The sequence below is a fragment of the Micromesistius poutassou genome (genome assembly GCF_964030765.1).
Source record: "Micromesistius poutassou genome assembly, chromosome: 10".
NCBI lineage: Eukaryota > Metazoa > Chordata > Actinopteri > Gadiformes > Gadidae > Micromesistius > Micromesistius poutassou.
Genome location: NC_140280.1, coordinates 13490047 through 13502056, shown reverse-complemented (window position 1 = coordinate 13502056; position 12010 = coordinate 13490047). Strand labels below are relative to the sequence as shown.

General features: G+C 47.6%; 1 protein-coding gene across 1 annotated transcript in view; it reads right to left on the bottom strand.

The window, feature by feature from the left end:
* The window catches only part of cltca (clathrin, heavy chain a (Hc)), a 34684-nt gene that overhangs the window by 8235 nt on the left and 14439 nt on the right, over nt 1-12010 (bottom strand). The window contains exons 7-20 of the mRNA XM_084474198.1: nt 9295-9492; nt 8690-8890; nt 8223-8375; nt 7738-7860; nt 6334-6471; nt 5896-6060; nt 5250-5430; nt 4149-4312; nt 2422-2547; nt 2123-2265; nt 1497-1731; nt 1211-1333; nt 966-1111; nt 194-377 (exon numbers count right to left, since the gene is read on the bottom strand). Of these exons, the coding sequence (XP_084330324.1) occupies nt 194-377; nt 966-1111; nt 1211-1333; nt 1497-1731; nt 2123-2265; nt 2422-2547; nt 4149-4312; nt 5250-5430; nt 5896-6060; nt 6334-6471; nt 7738-7860; nt 8223-8375; nt 8690-8890; nt 9295-9492 (2280 nt within the window). The remainder of the gene's footprint in view (nt 1-193; nt 378-965; nt 1112-1210; nt 1334-1496; nt 1732-2122; nt 2266-2421; nt 2548-4148; nt 4313-5249; nt 5431-5895; nt 6061-6333; nt 6472-7737; nt 7861-8222; nt 8376-8689; nt 8891-9294; nt 9493-12010) is intronic.

Sequence of the window (12010 nt, the reverse complement as noted above, 5' to 3'; positions counted from 1 at the left end):
GATGATTCCAAAAACCATTATACAAGTACAATCCCTTCGGCTTGTATTTTATAGTGACTTCTAGAATATAATGAAATAAGCATCAGATAATTCCAAAAACCGAACTAAATTGCATACATTGATACTTAGTAGTTAAAAAAGAAGACCAAAATGTAAAAAGACACTGGACAAGGGGAAGCAGCGATCGGCTGACCTGCACAGCGGAGGTGTTGACGTCAAACTTCTTGAAGATGGCGAAGGCCTCCTCGAAGAGCTCGTTGCTGATGGCGATGTTGGCGATGTCGGGGGCGTCGTAGTTGTCCAGCCGGTTGATGTACTCCATCACGCGGGTGCGGTCCGCCTTGATGGCCGTCAGGATCAGGAGGTTCTGGAGGTTTCTGGTACGAGCAGGAAGGAACACAGACAGGCTTTCAGTACATTTCTCAAACGACGCGCGACAACTCATTCACACCTCTTCAGTCACCCGCTGAGTTGGCGGCATAGTTGTACCTTAAAGGGGGCATATTATACCACCAGGTGTGAGTGTGATTAGCCGTTACAAGCCGTTTTGAAAATCTGCCTCTTCTGACATCAGAAGTGGGCGTGTCCACCTAGATGTGTGACGGATAGATGAGCAACGTTTGCTACAGTCCACTGGGTAGGCTGGTAGACTGATCCATCCAGCACACATCTAGGTGGACACGCCCACTTGTGATGTCAGAAGAGGCAGATTTTCAAAACTGCTTGAAACGGCTAATCACACTCAAACCTGGTGGTACAATATGTCCCCTTTAAATAACACCTGACATTGTGAAGCGTTGTATCCTAGCTCACTTTGTTGTATATGGGGAATGTGTTAACCTAGCAATTGTTATATGAACATCTTTACTGTACCAACAGTGATATATTGTTTTTCTTTCTTCTGACAAATGTACTCATTGCAAGTCGCTTTGGGTAAACGTGTCTGCTGAATGCCCTGGATGTACCTGTGCTCGCTGAAGACGGAGTTGTCCAGCACGATCTTCTCCAGCAGCTCGATCAGCTCGTTGGGCAGGTCGGCCGTCATGAAGGCCTTGACTGTCACCGACACCTCCTCCGGGTCCTGGGTCTCGGAGAGAGCCGTCTGCACCACCTAGTGGGAGAGACAACGCACGGTCAATAACACATGGTCAAACGCATCACACACACACACACACACACAGGGTGTAACTGTTCCCCCTAGCCCTCTCACCTGGTCGATGAGAGGCCTCCTGAAAGGGTTGGTCTCCAGCAGCACGCTGGCCCACAGCTCTGGGTCCTTGCGGCGCACCAGGTAGCGGGACAGGCTTTTGAACAGCGAGTTTTCATTGCAGACCTGGAAAGCACAAACAAAACCGATCTTAGACATCACTTGTTTTGCTGCATCACAGAGAACCATGTGCGTAACGAATGACCACCCCCAGATACAATGGAAAGCCAGTACAGTGTCAATAGGAATGACAAGAGGATGTATGGGAGGAATCGTGTGCCAGACTCACATTGATGAGCTCCTGGTCACACTGGCCGCGCTCGTAGGCCACGCAGGCTAGGTGGGGGTCCCTCTTCTCACAGTACTTGCCCACCACCCGGCTGTCATAGTAGGGGTTCTCCCGCAGGAAGCGCTCGGGGTTGTTGTTGCTATCGATGTAGATCTTGGCCAGGGCGTTGTGGGTGGCCGGCTCCTCGCAGCCCTCGTGGATGCGGGCCTCCAGCCAGGGCAGAAGCAGCTTCAGTCTGCAGAGGGCGGGAGAGGCGAGACGGGGGTGGATTAAGACAGAGGGTTGATTGTATCGATCAAACACCTCAGACATGGTCCAAAGAGGTTCAGCGAGTGGGAGATCCAGGACAGATAGGAACGCTTTATGTGGTCTAGTAAACTATAATGGGTCTCATTTTAGCGGAAGGTCAAAATCCTGGGAAAATTACAGTGGCGTCCAATGTGGAAAATTCAAGCCAAACGACTCCAAATAAACTAAAACGCAAAGATCATTTCCTTAAACAGAAAATTGTTCTGAAAAGTCAAACGATTATGAAACTCAGCCGGAGCAAGAAAGACACTTTAAATGCAGAACAGAAAAAAAAAAAAGCCAGTCCAGTTTCCCCTAAGCGCAGGGACGCCGGTTACCTGTTCCTCTTCTCCACCTCGGCCACCAGCTCGTCGGTGGAGAACTGTCCGCGGACCACCAGGATCAGGCTCTTGATCACGTCCTCTGAGCAGTCCACGTCCAGGAGACCACCGATCACCACGGGAAGGCGGCTGGGGTTCACCTAGAACAAAGACAGGGAGTGGGAGTCAGTGGTCAGGATCAGTGAAACCAACGCATCGTTCATCTTGTATAGAAACTCTACCTGGACTTAGACCAACATGTCGCACGTACCGTTTATACTAAGCTCTATACTGGTCGCCGGCGGTTTGGGACTTACTTTCTGCACATAGATCTCAATGTACTTCTGCAGGTTGTTCCGGTACAGGTAGAGAACCAGGTCATGGACGAAGTCGAAGCGGTCGCACACAATGATGAGTGGCAGCTGGTCTGTGAGCTTGGCCTCCTGTCAGAAAACCAACAACAAAGACAATGTCAGCTCAGCATCATCATAAGCCGGTACACACACCAAAATAATCCCACTACGATTCAATCATTTGACATATTATTCCAACAGAGTAATGGGTTTTCTTATTCCCAAAAGGCTCGATAAAATGGCCTGAAGCAAACAAATCTTTTTTTGCATGCAAGACAATAATAAAAGAGGTTAAAATGTATCGCTGATTCCGCTGACCAATGCAAAAAAAGGTTTGGCAGCATTGGAAGCCTACAGCACAAAAAGTGTATCTGTCGTTTTCTAGACAGAGGTATTCTAGACTGACTGGAAAAGACAGTCGCAGTTTCTTTCAAGATTAGAAAAAATGTAATTATGCCTACTCCTTCAATGACTGTAGCAGTTGGTATATTCAGTCGGTTAACCAAATTGGCATTCCACTCGGGAGGAAAAACGGGTCTGAATCGCTGCAGCTAAATCATGAAAATGCAATCGAGATACCATCTTTTTTTCCCACATAAATTGGTGCTGGAGTGAATCCGAAACATAACATCAAGTTACAATTAAAACGAATGAGCGACAAATTATTAAAGAGACATTTAAAATGCAGACATTTAAGGCACCCACATAACGAAGTGAGCCTAATCCTGCTCACAGATGTAAAGCAGACTCTCCACCCCAGCGGTACCCGGCACCAGACTACACTGTTCCACCAGCAGCGCCAACAAGTGTCACGCTGAGACCCATAGGCTTCAATGACTGGAAATGGACTCGCGTTACACACACCAACGGAAGACTACTAACTAGACCACGGCAAGAGCTCAAGTAACCGATTGCACACCTAGGATGATGCACTAGATCTCACAAAGTGCCTGTAGCTAAAGCACTGGCATGTTCCTTCTGAGGACTTTTTCATTTCAACAGGGGACTCTGCTACAGGTGGGAGGAAGGGGGAGTTGTAATCAACAATTACGAGTGTATTACTAGCAGGGACTATACAAACACAAACACACACAACCACACTCACACCCCCTGGTGGGTGTATGGCTTATGGTGTATGTGACCATACACCGCCATACATGGCTTAGTGCAAATCCTAAGGCTAGAGAACAGTGTAGGGATGAAAATAAAGGAACACAGGGAGGGAGATGGGGGCTGCTGACTGTGTGCAGGGAGAGGAGGTGGTGGATCCATTTACCTTGTACATGTCCTGCCATTGCCAAAGACCAACAGGAAAAGCATAAAAGATAATATGTGTGGTCAGGATGGGCGACTTAAACCAAATTCAACTTAACAAGTTGGAAAAGCGGAAGTGATGATGGAATCAGGGAGATTTGTGAAAGGGTCATTTGAAACTCCCTTTGTTTGAATTTGAGTTTGTTATTCAAAGTGACCATAGGCAAATGGGATACACTAGTAACAGGTCCACACAAGAGGTTTGACATTGCAGGGTTACGTTTATTTGCCTACCAGGTAGTCAAAAAAACACGGCAAGAAAGGAATTGAGAGAAAATAATGTTTTGGTAAACAATGTCATGCAGCCTAATGGCAGGATACTGTTATTGCAGTGTTGTGATCGGGGCATCCACAGATCTCCCTCCTGCGGATCTTACCTTGAGGAAGTTCTTGACACGCTCTGGGTCATAGCAATTGCTCTCCCGACAGATCCTCTCCACCTCTTTGATCTGGCCCGTCTTGCAGGCCGCCTGGATGTACTTGAAGTGCACCTCTGGGTCCTGACTGAAGTTGACAATGGAGCCCAGGAAGTAGAAGAGACCTGGGTTGTGCAGACAGGCAGCAGGAGAGGGATGGTTACCATACGAGGTAGAACCAGCTGAGGACCTGTTCAACCTATGGCATTAAGGCTCCAAGGCGGTTGGCTTGATATGTACAGTGGCTCACTGCCCTTCTAATAGTAATTGGGCTTTACTTGTATTCACTTTGAGCCAAAGAAATCATCGTGTCAGTCATCATGCCCTCTTCTGTCTGACTGAAGTAGCCTTTATTCAGCCATAAAAGCGGATGATGTGTGGTGCAACACAGGACCTTTAGATGGCGTTCTCCAACTGACCGCTAGATGGGTTTACATAAACACACCCATTGCATGAGTCAATAGGGTGAAATCCCTTTGACCGTTACAGATACTTTCACTTCCTCCAAGGCTAGTAAAGCACGTTTGAAGAAGACAGTACGAAATACTGAAGCTGCAATTGGGATCTGTAATTCGTTAAATACACGACCACACAGCAGCCTTAAATTCCTCTTTCAGTTTTGATGTCTGGGAATTCCTGGCAGGCGTTCATTGTTGTAAAACAATGAAACCTTAGGAGACTATAATAACAATGAAAGCACGTGCTTATCAAAACAAAAAATGCTTCTACTCCAATGACACAATCCTTAGTTGTCCAAAAGCCCCACGATTAATTAATAGACTATGAATGGGTCAACCATAATAATAATAATAATAATAAGAGAATTTAAAGTGCCCATCAAGGTACGGACAAGGTAAGGACACTGTTCATAAGAATAATCATATTGCCGATGGCCACAACGTCCCTTCATATACAGCGCTTCCTCCTGCATGAACCCGTTCACAAAGATGACCTCATTATATCTTATCGCAAGCAGTAAACCGGGTCGACGAGTAGGTTAAAAGACACTGCTTGAAAGCAAGAAGACAAAACGTTGAGGCAGCAGTGGGTTCTGGGCCACACCTTCGAAGCTCTTGAAGGACTCAAAGAGCTCGGTGAGGGACTGCGTGGAGAGCTGCTCGTGGTACTTGGAGGCCACCTGGACGCAGATCTGCAGGTTCTGCCGGATGTTGGCCGACAGCATGGCCCTCAGGCACTCCAGGGAGTCCTCCACCGACAGGGAGCCGAAGAAGTTCACCAGCCACTGGTGGGGGGGGGGGGGGGGGGGGGGGGGAAGAGGATGGGTTAGTCACATAAAGACCAACGCTGCAGGTCAGAGTGGGGGAGATTGAGAGACCTCCATCTTTAACTTTGTACTATACAATCGTGTTGAGTAAAAGACACTGGCTAGCGTCAGGATGAATTTAAACAGACCAATTACAGTCCCCCCCATCTTCAATCCCTCAACGTCTACTTCCTGTTTGAGCTTGGAATCTAGGTTACTATGACAACGACACCCCACAGAGAAGCAGTGAGCCTTCTCCCGCTGTGGAGATCCACCAGGCGACGCAAGCAAAGCCTGCCTCGGACAGCAGGGACTACAGTGAACACCCATCCGTTCCGTCCACATCTTTCCGCCCGGAGAGCGCCGTGGGCAGCGGGAGCAGGGATGGGAAAAGTCTTAATTACAGAGGAGAGCCCGAGCAGATTCCCTGCGGTGGAGGCTTACCTCGGGGTTGAGGAGGTGCGTGTGCACCACGGCCCGCTTGATGTCGTACAGGTCCGTGTAGTGCTCCAGCGCCCTCTGCAGGAGGCCCGCCTTCTCGCACAGCTGGGCGATGTGGGCGCGGTCGTAGTTGGTGAACATCTGGTTGCCGAGGATGGCGTCAGCGACCTGGAAGACGTTGGCGAAGGAACAGGGGAACAAAAATTAACCAGGGGTGAGGGCCGTAAGGTGGCGCATTAGAGTAAGTTGTCATCATACAAGGTTTAGACTTGTGGAGAGTATGTGTGCACAGTGGGTGTGTGCACAGTGGGTGACCCCATTTTAACTTATACTTTTTTTTGGAAATGTTATCTTTTTGTTCTATCCGTTTGTCTTGTTTTAACGCACTGGAGAGCACTTTGTGAATTGCATTAAGACACGGGAGTTGGCACAGTTGCTTACCTGTGGTGCGTGCATGAGGTTCATCTCCAGCAGGCGAGTCTGCAGGGGTCCCTCAGAGGGTCTGTTGTTCTTCAGGGCATCAAGGAGGAAGGACGTGCACTGCTGGATCAGGTTGTACTCCATGAACACGTCCACGATCTGGCAGGGACAGATGAGCACAGCGAGATGAATGTCAGACCAAGCAAAGTTATTTACCAGGAACAGATCTGTAACTCTCAACCGTCCTCCTTTAACTTTTGATCAAGCTAATTTCACTCTAGTGTAGGGATGTCACGAGAACCGATACTTCGGTACCAAGTCGATACCAAAATTCAAAAAACGTGACTGTACTCGTTTTTCTTAGTACCGTAGGTACCGAGGATGCAATTCCTCTGGACGTCACGTGGGCAGCATATACACCTACACGGGAACATGGAAGACAGCAGCTGCAGCGAGTGCGACGGCTCCGCCTCGACTCGTCGATAAAAAGAATAACAAGAGTCGCGTCTGGAAGTACTTTGCGTTTGGAAGGCTGCGCCGCGCGACTGTTTCAGACGGGACCCGTTTCAATGTTGCGGCATCACTTACTTGATGTTGTTTTGATTGAAGATCGGCAGGTTGTAGTGGGTGCGGCGGTGAATGTGTGCGTGCGTGTGCGCGTGTGCGTGTGTGTTGCGAGCGTATGCAATTTCAAAGTAAACAAACCAACTCAAAGCCGATGCATGCATCCAAAATTATTCGTTCAAAACCAAATAAACAAATCAAAAACAGCATTGCTTATTCGCTTCAAATACTTTTTCTTTTCAAAACTTGGTAATTAATACGGCGCAGTACCGAGCAGTTGAAAACAATGTTGCCGTCTCCTGTGGCTGCCTTGCGCACCTGCGTTATATTACTTAATATTAGGTTGGAAGTTATGTTTTAAACCCCGCCATGCACGCAAGTGTAAACACCAGCCGCATAGCTGCATGACTGCCTGCTTTCAGCGCGTATAATTCCTTTTTAATTATTATTACGCTACATGCCACTGTTCTTTTTTTGTATTGTTAATAGTGGTTTATTTTTATTCATTACTTGAAGGCTACATGCCAGTGCCACTGTTTTTTGGAATGTTTAAATGTTTTTAATAAATAAAGTACATGGGATTTATTGTTTTGTTTTTGACCGTGGTATAGAATTGGGTATCGAGAATCGTGGAATTTCACTGGTATTGGTATCAACTACTAAATTTCTGGTATCGTGACATCCCTACTCTAGTGAACATAAGGTTTTGCACGATTCAGCACTAGAACAGTGGGAAACATTTTTTTAAGATTTTGCAACACTGACTATATTCCAAGACCAGTTGGGTAGGTAGAGTACTGTCTGTACAAGTCTGCTGGTCTGTGCTACCTTCAACTACAACCAGAGGGAACCGGTCGCTACCTGGGTGATGTCTGCCAGTGGCTCCTCATCCTGCACCAGCATCTGGGCAAACTGCAGGCCCTGCTCCGGGTTGATCCTCATCACGTTCCTCAGGAGGAAGATCCAGTCTGGGGTGTAGCCAACCTGGAACCACAGGACACCATTATACCGACCTCTTCACACACTGTTGCAACCAGAAACCTTGTTTGTATACCAACACTTCTGTTTATGTTTATGAGGTTTAGGTCCATGAGGGTAATAATAGCATACATAATAACTAAGAACAGTATTAAAGCTTGCAACTTGACATTCCCATGATAAATCAAAACATAGGATTTAAGGCTACAGTAGAATGATCCCATTTCCATAATACACAAGTTCTACAAGGACCGGAGGCTTAAGCACTGAACTTCCAGTCCGGTCAACTGCTATGTTGCACAGGAAATCCTCAGAGCAAACGGGAACTACTTAAAGTAAACATGCAGTAGCGGGTGCAGCACAAGTACCTTCTTAGCATACAGGACGATCTTGGGGAACTGCCCGGTCTCAGCAAAGCACTGAATGACCTTGTTGGGCACGTTGGCTCTCAGGTACACGCTGAGAGCCAGGGTGGGGTCCACCGCCTTCACCAGGTCCCCCAACTCCTCCGAGCACTCCAGCTGCACGACACAGGAAGCACAACACTGTCAATTACTGGCGTCTTAGGAATGGATGTGTCTCTCACACACACACACACACACACACACACACACACACACACACACACACACACACACACACACACACACACACACACACACACACACACACACACACACACACACACACACACACACACACACACAAACCTCTAAAAGCCTTGCATAACAGTCTGACATCATCGAAGATAACGGTAGAGTTGTGTAAACACACTAGTGGCTGGGAAAGAACCAGACCTATTCCTGTGAGAGGGGTGGGGCCAGCTGTGCAATACCTTGTCTTCCTTGAGCCACTTTTCGAGCAGCTGTTTGCGGCCCTGCTGCAGCACCGGTCTGCACAGCTCCAGGGACTCAAACTTGTTGAGCTGGCCCTGATCCAGCAGGATGCCAAAGTACTGGAGCAGGGGCGAGGTCTGGCCCTGCTGGGCCGGGACGCTCTGGAAGCGCCGGATGGTGTCGGGGGTACGCAGGATGCCCTGCAGGGGGAGGGAGAGCAGCAGAGGAGAGAGGCGGGAAGGAGGAGTCAACCAAAGGAAGAAGGGCGTGTCTCCCTGTTATCAGACATTTGAATGCATTGAGGAAGTGGCGAACGTGTCTAAGATTAAAGAAGAGATGATGAAATGTAAAACACTGCCAAACAAAGGATGACACAGCTAGTCTAGTATAGACTGAATTCGGGGTGTGCAAAATTCACAGATCACATCCTTTAGAATACAAAGACCGTTACCCCTTCACAACTTAAAAATACACAGGATCCGCTCCTGTTCATCCCACAGCAGTCAAACACTGCCCTTCTCATTCTCCTATGGAGCTGGAAGGCTGAGCAACCAGGAGACCAGACTCCTCGCTGGTTCTGGTAGTACTGGTGGTCGGTGGTTACCTTGGGTGCGTTGGCCGCCACCTTGGCAGCCTCCGAGTAGTTCCCGGCGGCGAACAGGTTGTTGAACTTGCGTGCAAAGAGCTCCTCTGCGCCGGCCAGGTTGTTGCGCACGGCGATGCGCAGTGCCAGGTCAGGGTTCTGCAGCACGTTGGTGATGTAGGGGATGATGTTCTCCTCCTCCACGCACACCGACAGCACCTGGGTAACACACACACACACACACACACACACACACACACACACACACACACACACACACACACACACACACACACACACACACACACACACACACACACTTTAATGTGTGGAATAGGACATATTGCCCCACACCCGTGCTGTAAAGGACTTGGGGTGGGGCCTTGAAAAGATGTATAAATTAATTAATTGAATGCATAAATTGTTCAATTAATGCCTGACAGAGGCTAATAGGGCATACCTGGGAAAGAGTTTATTGTAAAATGTACACGTGGAAGTGTCAAGACAATGTTCAACAGAACAAGCTAAAGGAGCATACGGTTAGTTTCAATAGAGACATCCCAAGCCTGACAGAAACTACAAGCAGCTTTCCTTTCATCCAATATTGATCAATACTGTGTGGGGGGTGTGCTGCTCTGCTGGTGTCCCTCTGTGAAGTGGTTGTAAGAGGTCTGATGGTGAGATCAAGTTACAACCACATAAAGGAAAATGGTTCCATGACGTATCTAATCTATGTGTGCGTTCACACACACACACACACACACACAGTTTTCCCCCCTCCTCATACAGATATATGAAACGTCTCAATCTGTTGTTCCTGTCAGCCCTCACAATCAACCCCCTTTAATCTCAGCAGGATGAGCGGCCAATCAGAGGAAGCAAGACAACATCTGTGACAATAATGCAATGCATTAATATTCCCAAGACACCTACCAAGCTTCACTGGCTTCAGGAGAGGAAAGCCTTCTTTTTATTTACAAAGCCCTACTTGGGAAGCTTCCTTTTTACCTTACCTCCCTGTTGAAATGCAAGTCTGCCTGTCACAGTATCCTGTCACAGAGATTAGAACTAGAACTGAACATTAGAACTGATTTTGGAAAATTGTCTTTTAGCTTTTTTGCCCCCTATAGATGGAATGCTAAAAGTTAAAAGTTTTTGTGTTAGAAAATGAATTTAAGAGTTTACTAAATGAGATGGATGTAGCATAGTGCTTTTATTTTGATTTTATTTGATGTAATTACTGATGCTTTTTCTACACCCTGTATTTCTGTCCTCTTATTAGTGCATTGCTGTAAAAGAGCCATGTGCTCAGACAATTTTTCCTGAATAAACAATGAATTTAATTGAAATCGAAATAAGCTTAAAAGATTTGAACGGTTTGCCAAAACCCTAGGTCAATTGAAATTTATCAGCATAAATCGGTGTATGCACGTTTTCCATTGACCTCCATTATATTCAAAACAAGTGTTTTGCAGCTCCCAAAGCTGAATCTTCGTTTTGTCTGGCACAATTAAGAACATATGAACAGCCCTGGCTAGGGAGTCTTCTCCAATAGTGCCCTCAAATGAAGAAATCCAAAAGTCTAGATTCTGTATTAATACACCACTGCGCATGGCCACACACTGAGCAAAGATGGAGGCTGAGAGATGAAAGAAAATCATGGTCGATTCACATCTCGACATAGACGATGTCAACAAACACCTCAACTATTCTTATACCTGTGGTTAACACCACAGGCGTACCAATGGAATCTAGTTCCAGGCCTGTCGAGATGCTTCTATTCAGTCGGTCTATTGCTTCAGTGTTGTGAAGCCCGATGGGACGAGGGTGGGGGGGTTGGGGAGAACAAGTCCAATGAGATGCTGAGATGGGGGGGGTGGTGGGGGAGACTGAGCGGGTGGAGCTCAGCGCTTCGAACAAGAGAAGCGGGTCAGTGGTCCTGGATGGTTAAATACGGGTGAGTTCACGTCATTCTTCCCGCCACTAAAGCAAGGTCAACTCCCCATTGTACTGAGAGAGGGCAACGGAGATGCAGGGTAAGGGGGGAGAGGAGAGGGAATGAGGGCATTGTGCGGGGTAGACCTAGGGTTGGGGCGAGGCACTTTCTTTAAGGACATTTGGAAAATAAGGGCTGAGAGTCAGAGGGCAGAAGAAACATTTTGGGGGGAAGCCAAGTTAACCATCCATATAGTCCTAGAAAATAGTCACAGCTGACAATTATTGCCCAACCAATGACATTTAATGACATCGGCATGGTGCAAAAAGCCAGGCGGTTAGGCCTGCTGCTCTCCCGAGGAGAGGATATGGAGACCCCGATGACAGACGAGCTGCAGTATCAAGTGGTGCACTGGCCCAGAAACGGCAAACAAACACACACACACACACACACACACACACACACACTATGTCAACAAGACTGCTGTTAACAGGTAGGGCTGGGCGGGTGGTAAGGAGGGAAATTAAGGACACCAGCAATCGTCTACAAATTAAATATCACATGCTGCTAGAAAGCTGCTGGAGCGTTTCCTCTACAGCCATGGGACTCCTTCAGATGTGGTGTAATTCTGTTGTGATGGAGCTGCTCTGCAATGCTCATCATCCCTGGAACTAGAGTGTCACCATCACCAGAACCGGCCGTACAGTACACCCACAGAAACACACACCCACCTGGAGGTGCTCCAGCTCATAATGAGAAACCCAAAGCAACCTACAGGGTCTAACTAGGCTGGGTCTTCAG